Source organism: Trachinotus anak, unplaced genomic scaffold (genome assembly GCF_046630095.1).
Source record: "Trachinotus anak isolate AG129_WGS33_773 ecotype Australia unplaced genomic scaffold, CSIRO_AGI_Tana_v1 ptg000002l, whole genome shotgun sequence".
Classification (NCBI taxonomy): Eukaryota; Metazoa; Chordata; class Actinopteri; order Carangiformes; family Carangidae; genus Trachinotus; species Trachinotus anak.
The window spans coordinates 4,114,272-4,130,075 of record NW_027273853.1 but is presented as its reverse complement, the minus strand read 5'-3'; the positions used below and the strand labels follow the sequence as shown (position 1 = coordinate 4,130,075).

General features: G+C 39.5%; 1 protein-coding gene across 1 annotated transcript in view; it reads right to left on the bottom strand.

Annotated features, from left to right (window-relative positions):
• The window catches only part of LOC139628859 (alpha-1,3-mannosyl-glycoprotein 4-beta-N-acetylglucosaminyltransferase C-like), a 37,924-nt gene extending 23,386 nt beyond the window's left edge, over positions 1–14,538 (bottom strand). Inside the window, exon 1 of the mRNA XM_071490985.1 lies at positions 14,437–14,538. Coding sequence (XP_071347086.1) covers position 14,437 — 1 coding nt within the window. The 5' untranslated portion in view covers positions 14,438–14,538. The remainder of the gene's footprint in view (positions 1–14,436) is intronic.
• Between the last annotated feature and the right edge of the window lie 1,266 nt (positions 14,539–15,804).

Here is a 15,804-nt window from a genome sequence, read left to right as displayed (position 1 = left end):
GGGGACTGCAGAAGATGATGCTGAGGATACCAGAGCTGGTGTAAACGCAGGACCAGAGGATCCATACAGTGACTTTAGGGATGACACTGTGTTTACAAAGTGGGCCAAAGCAGAGATGCTGACATGTCCATCAGAGAGTGACTGACATACTTTGAGTCAAGGAGTCAATCAGGAATATTGCTCCCATGAAAACTAGAGGCCAGATGCATAAATGATGCAGACACACAAAAACAGTGAGTACACCATTTCCCCCACATGAATTGGTGATTATAAACATAGAATGTGCAGTGAGATTGTGCAAAGATCACAAACTCTTTTCACCATGTGTACACATTTTTTTAGAGCAGCCAAGTTAGATGCCATGAAGTGAAAATGCAAAATAAAGAGACGACGCTGCCTTTAACATAAAACAAAACAGACAACTTCACGGAGCTTCATTTATTATCATCATTATAAGTTTTGCTGTTTGCACAGCAAAATATACTAATATTATATCCTCATTATTTATTGTGAGACATTCTATAAACTGTTTCCAGACTATTTCAATATTTATTAATCACAGTTTCAGACGATGGTCTGGAGCCTAATGTAGAGTCTCTCTTCCTGATGGATGAAGTTCAGAGTGAATCAGGACTTAACAGTTGGAGTTACTGAACTTGAGTTTACTGATGAGCTCCTGTTTATGATCTTTTTTTTGTTCTTTTCTGTGCAGTTCCTGAGAACTTGTGGCACCAACAGTGTTTCTGTCTGCAAACTGATGGATTAAGGGAGTGTCTTCATCCATTTACGGCTTATTGTGGGAGTGGAAATGAGGCTCCTGCACATGTGCCCAGTTTCTCAGTGAATGAGATTTATAAAACTGAACATGCTACACGCACCTTTATGATTCTGACCATAAGAATGTGGATGTATATTTGTGGTTTTGTGTGTACTCATAGTTTTAGTCATGAATCTACACAGAGTTTTATGCATCTGGCCTCTGGTGTAGACATTTCTAAGGCTGAGTTAATGTTTTATGAGCTACAATGGGCTACAAGTTTCTAATATTTATCCTCACCTCATTGATATTGAAGTGGGGTGAACAGAAGGACAGAAACACCCGTCACTATAAGACAGTTCCACAGACATCATCCTCCAAAATGATCAAACAGTTAAATCTGGGAACATTACAACCTTCATGAAGGAGGATTTACTGCAGGACTGTTGTATTAGACTGAATGAGGTTTAGGTTCTTACTCTATATACTGGTCTTATAAACTGACAACTGAGTGTATTTCTGGTGCTTTTATTTGGTGCTTTTATTTTCCTGTGGACCAGGGATTTAAACCAGCAGCCTTCCACTTTCAGACATCTGAACATTAAGTCCTGTATTTCCCTTTTGGCTGCCAAAGCACTGACACACTGCTGATCTACCTGGGTGGAAACTTGTTTGTGTGGCCAGTTATGGAAGCACTCTGACTCATTAATCATTAATCGGGCAGAGCAGCATCTGCTGAGAGCTGATTCTTGGCATTCAGATGGGAGGGAGACTACAGTAAACACATTTTCTGAGTGCTGCTCTGTGGTCCACATATAATCAATTCTCCTGTTATTACGTTTCACTTGCTGTGGGGCAATTGGGTGAAGGGATATGATATCACCCAGGACTTGCCAATAATAAATTTCTATCAGTGAGAAAGCACCACGGGGGTACTGGGAAGTGTCAGGCTAGTCTGAAGCACATTTTCAATAACAAACAGCCCTCCTGTGAGAAGTCAACAATGCCCCAAGGAGAGACGCTTGCTATTTGTCACTCTGGACGCATGACACTGTGTGTTGCATCAATGCAAAATATGTGCTATCATCCTGCAGAGGGAACTGAGATTTCACATCTGAAATAAAACTGCCTGAGATGGAAATACAGAAGCCATTAAGTATTCTCACTTTCTCTCAGCTCTGCAGAAACAGGGGAAATCCGTGTTGAAGCAGACAGCTGTAGAGACAGCAGTCTCACTGCCACTGGTTTTGGAGGTACATATATGAGAAATGGAGAGATTTAGAGATGCAGTGGAATATGGGGGAGAAGATGTTGGTCTCCATGGCGACGAGTATAGTGGAAACATCAGTGTGAGCTCAGTGGCAGAGTGGCACTGAGACGCCCTGAATCTTTGTGACTCTGAAACGATTCCGCTCACTGTAAAATCATCCCACAGCTCTACAGAGAAAGGCAGGAGGAGGGAGAGGTGTCAGAGCAGCACAGAGCTCGGCTCTGAAGCTCACTCAGTGCCCCCCCCCCCCCCCGTTTCTTTTTACCAAGAGATGATGATTCAGAGATATGATAATTAAGGAGCTGAGCGTCTCACTTCAGATTCTGTGTTGAGAGTGTTAGAGAGGGTTGAAGGATTTCAAACAGCATGTCATCCACATGTGACATGTAGGTAAGAGTTACTGTAATATATTGACAACTAAAGCTTCATATGGAAGAAACAGGACGTTAATCACAACTGAACAGTATGAGTTGTAAACTTTGCTCTGAATCTAAGCTGCCTAAACATAACTGATGATTTTCATCGGTTATAAGATAGTCGTATCTTCACAGCTTTAGCCGTCGTTTCTATCGGGTATAATGTGACACACGAATGCGTTTAAGTACAAAAAGTAGTAGTTGAGGTCAGGGAAAGCTCATGGTCGTGATTAAAAGAAACCACATTTGACTGCTGGTAGGAGATGGTGTGTTTTGTTAACCCAACCATTCATCCCAGGAAGTCAGACAGAAAGAAACACAAGAAAGTCAGATCAACAAACGAGCTACATCATCTAAACCACTTAACTGGAGGTTAACACACAAAATGTCACTGCACAGGAAAACTGTCACAACACACGTACACAAGTAAGCTGAGCAGGGTTCCAGGAATAAAATCAACCAGAAATTTGGTCTGTAAATTGTGATGAATGTTACAGTTTTAAAATTCATCTTTGTTTTCTCTGCCAGAAAGTTTGGTTAACCTGTCGGTTTGTATAAAACTGAATCTGATCACCTGGCTGCTTGTGTGTCTTTCCCTGTCAAAATTATTTTTACCAATATCTCGAGGTTCCTGAATCTCAGTAATCAACTTGTTGAGCACAACGATCTTAGTACCAATAAAAATGATGAACCCTGAATTACCCTTTAAATCTAATCTTTAACTTTACCCAAGAAACCAAGAAACCTTTTAAGTCAGGCTCTTAAACACCTGGCACAAAGTTTGTAAAAGAGTCAACAATCAAACCTCATGTATTTCTCCTCATGCAGCAGCAGCGACATGTTGGATGTTCAGTAAAACAAAGAACCAGATATACAGAACCACTGTGACCGTCTGCCACAGACAATACAGGCCCGATGCACATGAGCATTTCACCACCTGTTACCACCTGTCAGCATGTGCAGGTTCTGACCAACAACACAGTGAAAACACGGTCACTTCACAGAGACCAAGTTCAGTGACAAGTCAGTGAGAGAAAACACACTGGTTTACGGTGTATCATTAATGTGATTGAAGCAGACTGTGTTTTACTAATGCGGACGTGTGTGAACGAGGAGGACACAGAACGACCAACAACTGCACACAGCTGTTCTGTTCACTGTTGACAGGTAACACAACAGGCTGACATGTGAATCAACATGAAACAGGACTTCAGTTAATGCATCCAGCTCATTTTAGAGGAGAAGGAATTAGCTTTCCTACAGCTTTGGGAGGATGTGATGGTGTTTCTGTTCATTATTAATTATTGGGGGAGGGGGCAAATTTCCTTATTTCATAGTTTGGAGGTGATGTCAGTTTTGGAGAGTTACAGAAATGGTTGGACACAGACCTAATCCTACGTCAGGACGGTGTGGGAGGAGTTGACAGGCAGTGTCCTGCTGTGTTCAAAGAAAAACGATCCTGCTTTTTATCCACAGCACAGACCCCACATGCAGTTGTGTAAACTGTTGGCAAACAGAGACAGAGGTGAAAATTGTGTGGATTAAAAAATTTAGTTCCTGTACTCATTTCATGAGACCACTGCGTTGGCACTGCGGAGCACAAACTCAGACAGACTACATCTTGCAACACACTCATGGTAGGTAACTTTGTAAACGGCGACAGAGAATGAAATGATTGCTGCTGTGATGGCTTTCTGGAGTGTTACAGTCCTTCCTCTGCTGTGGAGTAATTTGTGAGTAATTTGGTGTTTTGTGAATTAAACCGGGCTTCCTGCGTCGCATTTCATCTTCTCAGTGGCACCTGTACCAACGCTCCCACACCAATGCAGCTCCTCGCATTTTAAAAGCAGTGATAAACACTGTCCAATTCAATATGTAGTCTCATAGTCTCATGGTTCATGTTCATTTCACTGGTATTCTTTCATCTTTTACTTGACATGTGGTCATAATTTAGGTTATCAGCAATTTAGGCTGGCAGCAGTGAAAACACGGAGGCTTCTCTTACCCTCTGAATGCTTTCTGACGTCGTTGTCAGCTCATATTGATGTCACATAGTTATTACATCCAAGCAGAGACGTGAACACCGATCCAAAAAATCAGATAGGAGCAGTAATTTGGAACCAAGCCTGAAAGCCCATGTTGTGAATGTGGCCCGAGAGTGCAGAGCAACAAAACCATCATTACTCAGCTGCCTGCCAAGAGTGTACAAGGGAAGCTGCTACTATAAGATGAACATAATAGGATGCTAATAAATCCTCTGGAGATCACTGGGAGTTCAAAATGATGTTTCCCAGAATGCTCATCAATCAGACAAGCGGCTGGCTGGCTCTTGGAAGGCGTCCTGTTTCAACACAGCTTCACTTTGTCTAGTGAACAACCTACACTCATGTTTTTCTCTAATATCTCAGTTTGATGTAAATAACTGTCATTTGATGACTAATGCTACAGTCTTTTACCACCTCACTCTTACTCAAACTGGCAGTACTTCCTGCCTCCAACTCATCACTGTCTGTTCAGGCTGTGCTGTTTTCTCCTGTCAGTGTTTTTCTTGTGCGTCTTTAATGGGCCACTGTAACTTATGGAATATTAGACCATTGAAAAAGGTGTGTCTGGAAATATGTTAGTGCTTTAATCTTGATTTTCTAAGCCTGTACATTTAAGTTTGTGTATTTCACTTTCAAGCTTGCTTTAACAGGCTGAGAGCCAAAAAAAAAATCCCTCTGAAGTGTGTTTGTGTGTGACTTGACAAGTGGTGAGGATTTGAAGGATCCTGCACAAGAAAGTGAGGGATTTCCTTGCACCTTCTACAACCAGTGCAGTTGGTGCTATGATTGTGCTGCAGGAAATCACCATCATCAGTCTATCCCAAGAGGCACATGGATGTCTGCACTAAACTTTATGGCAGTCTAGGGCTAAAAATGAAGCCTCAATGTAACACTATCAGCTCAGTTTACAGGTAAAAACTTCAATGTGTTTAAATGATTAAAGATATAATGTTGTTTTATTCCTGGTTGTTTCACGTTCTGTCCTTTAAATTACTTCTGTCGTTGCTTTGAGAAGTTTACTACTCAGTGCTAGAAACTCGCCAGTCACATCTCACTTGTCTTCTTCAGTCGGTCTGCCACAAAAAAAAAAAATAGTAAGCAGAGCTTAATTTAGGTCTGTCCTGTTGTCAAAAATGAACTTTCATTATCAGTTTACTCTCATTTAATTTGACATCTTCCTGTTTCCCTGTAGAAAACATGTTGATCCACCAGAGGGTCTCAAACTGTCATGGTGAAGTCTTCTCATCATGTTGACAGGAAACATTAAATAGTTTCTATTGGAAAAGGCTTGGATTATTGGATTAAGCCCTATTATAAATAATTATAACCCCTACTTCCAGATAATGTCATAACATAATGACATAAGGAACATTTACATGTGTGAAAATGTCACATAAAGATCTTTTGATCTGTTTTGATAGAAATTGTGTGAATTGAAATGGATTGATTTAGATGAGACTGGATCAGATTAGATATTATTGGACTAAACTAAATTGAATTGGATTCGATAAAAGAAAAATAAGCCTTAAACCTTCAGACAAAAAAAAAAAATCCATTCTTTCCACTCTAGTCCTCAAGGTCAAAAACAACATGACACATACTCGCAGCGGGTAAACTGTACCAATCTTCATCATTTAGCTCAATTTTCAAAATTAATTGCAAGACAATGTAAAACACGAGCAATTAATTGATACGGTATCACTATGAAAGTGGTATTTAATTATCTGGAATATATTACTGCTCATTACCATTGCACCAGACAATTTAGAGGAATGTTTTAATGTGTGAAATGTATTAATTATCTGTCAGTTAATACATTATTAGCTGCTGTAAGTCTCCCTCTTCCAGAGAGCAAATGTAAGTTATGCCATTAAAGAATTTCATCTACATTAAAAAGACATTTTTCGAGATGGGATTTTGTTTTTTTTGTGTGTGCTTAAAAGGATTAGCCAAGGACAGTGCACAGTCTCATACTTTATCTTTCAGCCTTTAAAGTGGAGATATGGATGTGCTGGAAGAAAACATTTTTCATTATGTTTGTTGAATTTCTGTCTCTGCTGAGAGCGGCAGCTGCAGCAGCAGCTTGCTCCGTGACTGTTTTTCTTTACAGAGAAGCTGTTTTGATGAGAGGAGAATGTTACACCGGAGAAGGACCCCCACGCCAACCTCAGCTTCATCAATTAAGATTTTTAAGCCATCTGAAGTCACTCTCATTTCCAATCTGAGGACAGCCTGCCTGCCTGGAAGAGTAATGAGAGGCTGACGCTGCCAGAGGTTTACTCCGACTAGCAGCATAACAATTCACTGCAGGAAGTGTAAACCATCTTCCTTGTGCTCACCAGATCAATTCTAATTTTGTTCCTGAAGTCAATACTCTTCTCATATCCCTCTTTTTATACAGCTCCCGTATTTATCGGACCTTTGCGTGCATGTAGAAGGTTAAATCAAACCTCATTTTTTGACTAAGATCACAATGTATGATGCACATTGTTTCATAAAAGCAGTTTTTCACTTCCACTGTGAGATCTGAGCTGACAACCTTCTTGTTCAAAGACACTGATGTCACGCGTTCATCTGATCCACTGTGATAATGTTTCTCTCATCTTTCACTGGGACATCAATGACACTCTGATTTGTCTCTTTTCAGGAGCACCTCCTCAAACAAACGCTGCTGTAGGCAAACATAGAGAAACTGAGAAGAAGAAAATCTGAACTCTCAACACAGTCTGTTTCCACCCACCCATTTTTTATGAGTATTTTCAATTAACGCACAAAAAAGTTAAACCATCACAAAAAAAGTTTTCCCACTAAGGAGGAAATATTTATGTAGTGATAAAACCAAAATATGACACAGTGCAATGGAAACAGACCATTTGAGATTTGATGGGTGCTCTTTTTTTTAACAGTTTAACAGTTGAACAGCTTGTTCAGCACCACCAGCTGTTTATCTCAATGAACCAACTCCTGATATACACATAACAGTGGTAGATGGAAATGTGCATTAATTTGCATTTTCTTTTGCTGATTATCTGGAAATTTGGTTAGAGTTTGGATGGAAACGTGGCTGTAAAAGACCAGTGAACATGGTCTATTTTGGCATTTGTGTTTTTCTAAGGTTGAAATAATTGATCCTGCCAACAGAGAGCCATGTACCACCACTGATTAGAGGGGTAGAAGCTATGGATCTGATCTGAAGCAGACAAGTGGAAAACCAACCCAAAACCAATGTTTGTGAATAAATAAATTTTCAAAATAAGAGTCTTGATCCCAAAGCCTGAGTGACAGCACCAGCACCAGCAGCGGCATGATGCTCCACCAATGAACAAGCAGTTGCATCAAAAAGAGAAGCAAACACATGAAATAATGTATGTTATGATTTGGTGCTTTACAAATAAATTGAATTGAACTGAATGTCCAAGTGCAGTAAGGCACCTCACCAGAGCTAACACAGCTCCACTGACAGGACAAAGCTCACACATAGTTTCATGGTATCACAGATATCCCTCCAGACAGCTCCCACCTCCATGCAGGCACCCAACAAAGAAGTGGAAGATGCTAGTGCAACAACAATGAAACAATCCCTCACTGGCTTCCCACCCACACATATTCCCAATTGGAGGCAACCATGCCAGATACTGAACCCCAGACCTCTGCAGTAGTGGTGAGTATTTTTGCACCCGTGCTGCTAAATAAAACTCAGGTCAGATCAGATTTTATATGTTGATCTGTCCTTAACAAAAATCTGCAAAATCATGTGTACCTTGTTAATATAAATATCTCCTTTTGAGCTCAAACAGCCACTGAGAAAAGTAGCATCATCTGCCCTGAACCACAGCAATAAGCCAGTGAACATTTAAATTACACTGGTCTTTCATTCCTTTTAGCTATCCCATTACATTGTAAACAAATGCCAATTTGAGTGTAATGGGAAATCATCACATTATAATTTATAATAATCTTTAACACTAGTATGAGTTGATATATTTGAGAAGAAAATCAGTTGCTACAAAAACACCAATAATACAAAGCACAAATAACGAGTTACTAAACAATATGTGCTTTTGTTGTATGTTTCTATTTATATTTTTCCCATTTATCATCTGGCTCTGGTCTTGAAATATTGTTTATATGGTTGAATGTCAGCTTTGTTCTCCTGGGACTTTGGCTCAAAGATAACCCACCAACAGAACAGGCACGAGAACAATAATTACAAAGAACAATTCTCATCATAATCTCTTCACAGTCTGTTGGAAGTTTCTTTTCCTCCACATTCAAGTTGTTCCTAGAACGAGGTGAGACGGAAACTGACTGTGCTTGTTCAAAATCATTCTCAGATACTCTTTGTCGCATGTTGCCGCCATCCACGATAATCAAAAGGTTCTGTCAGGAAACTTTGAAACTGGGTCCTCCAAAGGCAGGGATGTCTGCCGCCTTCAGAGGAGACAAGCTCAGCTTCTTAAGACATGAGGAGCTGTATGTAGCTGCCTGCTGGGACACTTTAGAAATTGCAACTTTGCATCATTTCACAAAAGGTAACTCAAAGAAAATGTTGAACAACGGTCGCAAAATAAAATCGCAATTACCAAACCTGTTACGCCTTTCAGTTTAAATAGAGTTGACTTTATATTATGCATGTCTGCTAAAGCTGACAGAAGAAAACTGTTGCTATAATAACTCTATTAGAAACTGCGCAGTTGTGTTTGCTCTTATGTTTCACCTTTCTTTGTACAGTTTTGTTGAGTTTCGCTGTGCTAGCAGTGGAGTGGTAGGAGATCTCAGCCTATTGTGCCCACATTCAAACACTGCTGGCAGGAATGTCATCACCACATTAAATCTCTACGGGACAAAATGTAAAATTCAGCAGTCTATTTGTCTGAATCAGAAAGTGGGTCTGGGATAATGGAGATTGTTCCACCTACTCACAGATAAAAACGTTTGCCCAAGTAAAATTATGGTGTAAGGTAAAAAGTCACTGTCATGAAATTGTTTCCCAAATCCACTTGAAACTACAAACTGGTATCCACATCGACTCCAAAAAGTGAACACTCAATCCACAGAAAGCTTCACCTTTGACCTTTCTACTCCCTAAGCTCTTTGGTATAAAACATGGGAAGGTAAACATTAGAGATGCTGTGTGCTGTTTACTGACAGCTGTAACTGTGTACCAGTTCGGAGACTGAATCCTCAGAGGGACGCAGCTTTTTGAGAGCTGTGTTCTTAATGGAAACTGCGGACCAAATGAAACAGCTTCAGAGACACACTCAGGGGCTCCTTATAGACTTCAAACATTTTCAAATTCATCACCAGGAGGTGGCCTTGAAGCTGCTCCATGCAGAGGTTGTGATTGTTCACTGCAGCACATGATGAACCACTGTTGAACAGCATACTGTGTGAAGGGTAAATAATGTACAGTATACCTATATAACCTCTTCCTCTACTGAACAACAACATTGGTCATTTCAGCACAGCTCTGTCTCCTCGAAATTCAGTTCACATCCAACTAAACTGCTTTTCCAATCACATTGGGCTGGATTATATGGGCTGGATATAATCAAAATTGCCATATGGCCAAGTGGAATATCCAAATAACGGGAGCTCCAGTTTTGTTTTTTTTCCCGTAAGGGTAAAATGTGTCACAACATTGTTGTGCGTTGTTAGCACCATAAGTTTTGTGATGCTACAGAAATGCCCTGGCCCACAAATCATCTTATCCAAACATAAAGGAACATGCTTATTTGGTATAAACCCCATAAAAATCACATCATCATTGTTTTAATTTTTCTCTGTGAAAATGAAATGCAAAAATGACCATTCCAACTGAAATCTAGACTCATATCACAATCCAAATATCTGCCAAAATAATAGTAATACGATTTTTTTTTTTCGCTTATCATGCAGGCCTGTTTCAGATTCAGTGTGTTCCAACCTTAACCGTGTATTTATTATTGTAACCACCACAACAATAGTGCCCTAACCTTAACAAAGTTGTGATTTTAATCCAAACCAGGATATTCTGTTAAACCTAACCAAGCCTTTTTTGTGCCTACACTGAGCCAAGCCTTTACCATAGTGTTGTCACATCATAAAACAGATATGTGCATGTCGTTCGAGAAGGACAAACAAGGTATTCTGTTGTTTAATTTGATGGACTTGTTGCTCTTTCTGTAATTCTGCTATAAACATGTCTGAGATGCTTAAAGGAAAAAAAAAGAGTCAGTCAGCTTGCACCATACCAGGCCTCTGAACCTGAAGCAGCTAAATGGAACTCAGCCATCCTTAATTTCATTACACCTGCGTTACCACACCCACGTTACATCTCTACATTATGTCTGCAGTTTAAACAGCAGTCTCACTGGACACCTGCGATGTGTTTATACTGTTAAACACACCAGCATTTAAAATGGATAAATTTCACAGGATATTCAGTTCATCACAATGGAAACACAGCCATCAGTGGATTGGCTTTGTCACATCAACTTCAACTTTGGCGAACTTTGACATGCAAATTCACACCGTTGATCAATATCAAGCTGTCAAGACAATGTCAACATTTAAGGGGCCCAACATGGAGCCATCATAGCTTATTAGCTACATTGTTCTGTGAAAAAGCAGCAGTAAGAAGACAGTTATGAGACAGGTGGTGAGGGTAAAAACACATTTTGAGTAAACATGAAAAAAAGTTACCCAAGCTAGGATTACTGATTGAAATGTTGTGCAACAGTGACCACAATGACAGTGGGAAGTAAACAGAATTATAGAGACAGAAAAGAGAGAGGCTCTGTGATCTATTGTGACTGATGAGTGGTATCTGGGCCAGGCTCGTTAGCGGTTAGCTCACCAATTACAGCAGGTAACCAATCAGCCTTGTGACTAGACACCATGACAACACTATGTCTAGTTTTTGGCTCCCCACATCTCACATGGATACACAACTGTCATTTTGTGGTGTGAACGCTGCTTTAGTCTACTTTATGTAAAACTGGTGAGAGACTGGAAACTTATCACACTTCTACCAAGATCCTCTGCACTAAATCTGACTCACAAATGAAGAACAAGCATGGAAATCCCACCCATGTGATACTGCTCGGTATTCCAATGGAAAACAACAGGATGATGACACCGTAGCATAACAACAGTAGAACCAAAACCACACTGCTACAGCACAGCACAACTGCAGGGTAAAAATGGAGGAGAAGAAAACAGAATTTGAGAGCTCAGTAGCAGGCACGCAGTCTGTGATGAAATCCTCTCTGGGATTTACTAAAGGAGGGGTAAAAGCAAGCTCTGAATGTCAAACGCTTATCTGATCCAATCAGTGAAGGGCTTCGGTTTGTGTCAAAGAAGGGGAGCATATCCCTGCTAATTAGTGAAATAATCCCTGATCTGAATCACCATCACCGGCGCAGCACAGAGCATGTGTTGGGAGTTTGACTGGTGTGCTCTTCACGGTTCACCAGGTTGCTGATATTAATGGAAGTTTGATAAGCTCCCATCTGATTGTCCTTCTGGCTCAAAATGGCACACTAAGTGATTACTGAATTGTTCAGTGGCTAATTTGGTTATTGCTCATTTTGAACAGTATTATTACTGCTTATCATTTATTTATGAGTATTTATGTTGGGCAAATTGGACAGCTACATTGTTTTGTGGGGATTCTTTTCTGGCAGCTATGTTCATCTCTCTTTATTACATTAGGATTAAAGTGCCACACATATCTGCCAGAGTGACAGAGCAGAGGAAAGAAAACAGCACAATGCAAATAAGAATGGGAAGAAATGTATTAACCACTTTTTTATTGCCAATGTGTGATTGTATCATAACTTCCTCCACTTTCTCAGCTGCCTGCATCAGCCTGTGGACTGATTTCTATGTAAAGGACTTTTTTTTTAATGTAAAGGAATTTTCCAGGAAAATCCAAAGAATGTAATGTTTATTCTTGCTCCTGAGAGCCTTGCCTCAATGCCTCTGTTCTGCTCCCCTCCAGAGAAAACATTGTGCAACACTAGATAAAGCTAGAGTCCACTATCATCAGTGAATTACCAGCTCCCAGCACAGAACGAAACATTAACGTCGATTTAGTGCAATGAGAGGTGCAATGGAAACTATGCCAGTAATTAAGTGTGGCAAAACATCTTTTTCATAATATTTCATCTAGTCCACCAACTGTTAGCGTTAACATCCAGCAAATTTAGCTATGCTGACATAGCTGAGCCTCTCAGTAGGGTTGCTGCAGTAGTCAATGTTACTGGAGTTACACAGTGTTCAGACACACACAGGTGACATAACCTATCCACTGTCCCCACCATCTTTTTTTTTAACAGACATAAAACCCATTGGGTTCATTTTCACGCATCATCATCCCACGTTCATCAAATTAAAAAACATGTCTCTTATTTGTAAAATACAAGTAATCAATACTCAATCGGATGCTACAATACAAGTGTCTGATCCATGCAGAGTCACGTCATAGAGCAGTGGAGTCTTATCACATGACAAGAGGAGAAATGACCAACCATACAATGTCGGAGGATTTGGTGACAAACCTAAATGCAAAATATTTATTTTATGATTATTTTCCATTTGGTAATATTTCAGATTTAAACCCAATGACAAATTACATTACAATTACATTGATTAGGCAATCTGCAAACTTGTGTGATGACAGTGGTCACATCTGGAGGTAACATCTATAATCTAGAGATATTGAGCTTTTCTTGTACAGTGTAATCTGTCACACTGGTGTTGTTATGAGTTTATTACCGGGAAAAATTTCCACACTGTGGCATCCCTTCCTCTCAGTGTAATCAAGTTTTCATAGATTTATTACATTGCCAAACCAATTCAGTTTCTTTTTGTATCTGAATAATTTTACAACACTGAATCCTTTTGAAAATGAACACAATGACCAAAAAGATGAATACATAGAATATTTCATTCATGTTTATATTTGTTCTACATAGTGCTAGTGTCTACAGGTGGAACAGTGGGTAGTAAAAACTTAAATAAAATTAAGACACTAAAATCAGCGCCTCACAGCTGTATCCCTCCACCACTCAGACTAGTCTCAGATTACATCTTGTTTATCCAGAGTCATATAAAATAATAACCATTTGTGTGAAATTTTATCATATTTGTGTGATGTCTTGAGTAATGGCTAAAAAGTGTTTTGTGAGGTCACACTGAGCTTGACCTTTGACCACCAAAATCTACAGTTCATCCTTGAGTCCAAGTGAACGTGTATACCAAATTTAAAGAAATTCCCTCAAGGTATTCTGGAGATATTGTGTTCACAAGGCCAAAACTGTGTTTGGTGACTTAACCATGACCTTGACCTTTGACCTTCAAAATCTAATCAGTTTATTCTTGAGTCCAAGTGGACGTTTGGGCCAAATTTGAAGAAGTTCCTTCAAGGTGTTACTGAGATATCATGTCCACAAGAATGAGACGGACGGACAACCTGAGAACAATATGCCTCAGGCTCTGGCTGTCACTGGTGTGGAGGAATAAAAAGACTGAATACTTCAACCACTCAACCACTGATTGGTGATACTATTGATAGAGGTACTGTACGTTGCCATTTGTATTAAGTTTTTTTTTCACTTTCCCACAACCACATACCATTTGGAAACAAATTGACAGTAATGATAAATATGTTTTTATGCCTTTATCAGCAGCTCAGTATTTCTGTCTGAGTGATTTCATAAACCAATAACACAATGAAAATATTGCAGGTTACTGAAGAATTGCCTCTGCTCCTCCATTATAATAAAACGGCTCTAACCAATATCCCATTAGTTGACACTGTTAAATGATCACTCCCTGTGCTTTGCCCTGCCCTAACTCTCTGTTCCAACATCATTATTGTCAGGAGGCAGAATGCTCTATCATCATTTCATTCTGACTTTAAACATCACTAATTATCACATTTAAAAAAGAAGTGACACTCACTTGAGTTACAGCAGCTCTGTGTCTGACTGTCTCCTCCTCAGACAGATAAACGGTGTGTTTCTCTGATGTTGGTACTCGTCCACTTGCCCTCTTCCAGCCTTGCATGACTTTGTCATAATTACTTTTGCCAACAGAGGTGAAAGAGGATATTTGAATCATTAGACACAGACACTCAGATCACCTCTTCCCATATCTGATATCATCATATATCATCATTCGATATTGTCTCTAAAAGTTAACCTTCAGTGAGGAGGAGGATCATACTGCAGCGATGACTGTTTCTTGTGGTCTGAAGCAATTCAACAACAGACACTTAATCCAGACGTCAAAAATATCAATTATGATTATATAATAATATTTTTTATAATATCAGAAAATTATAAGTAGATTTCTTTTTGGGGACCAGATTAGTGCTGTCAAACCTAAGTAACTGCTTTTTCTGTGTGTTAAGCAGCTTAGCTTTATGACATCTCTGTTAGAGGATAAACTTGCTGCTTTTGAAGCCAGATTCAGAATTTGTTTTTTATGAAGTATGCCAGCATACATGTGTTTGTCTCTGCATCTGCTCTACAAATGCAACACACAAAGTGAGGTCTAAGAAATAATAAACAATGGAAGAACAAAAAATAAAATAATATTTTAACTTTATTCACAAACAGATAGTTTTAACCACTCTACAGTCACTTTTATTGACCTTATTGACTACATCAATAGCAGAAAATTCTGCAAACCCCCCCTCCCCCAAAAATCCCCCAAAAAACCTGTGAGCTTCCCATTTTGAGAACAGGGTTTCAGTTTTGAAGATATTTTGACTGGCTCGTTGGACTGTTACTATCTGTGTGAGAAGCTGCAGCAGAGTGAGTTTAGTTTCCCGCTTTAACAAGGTTTAAGTGTCAGCTTAATAAAAACACAGAGGAAAACACTGACCATCGTGTGTATGTTTCTGTCTGCATATATACACCACTGTGTTGCATTTACACATGCCTGCTTCTCCACACTGGGATCGTGACAAACCAGACCTACTGCAGGTATTGCACTAACTATGGATAAGTACCTCATACAACCCCACATGAAATAACCTGAACTATCCCTTCAACATGTAGTCCTAATGGGCCATGTTTCAGTCACTATTTTGAACTTGTTCCGTTGAGAACAGCTTGATTGTGAGACTCAGCAGAATGCAAAGATCATGTGATGTTACAAATATGCTAAATAGGAATCTAGGATTTTTCCAGCAGGCTTAGTTATTTTCTATTGAAAGTATTTGTTCACATTGGTTCAACGACTGTTTTCAAATACGTCCTGAATTTCACATATTGAATATACTCACTCCAGACATTTGACCTGTTTTGTTAAATGAATGGCTAA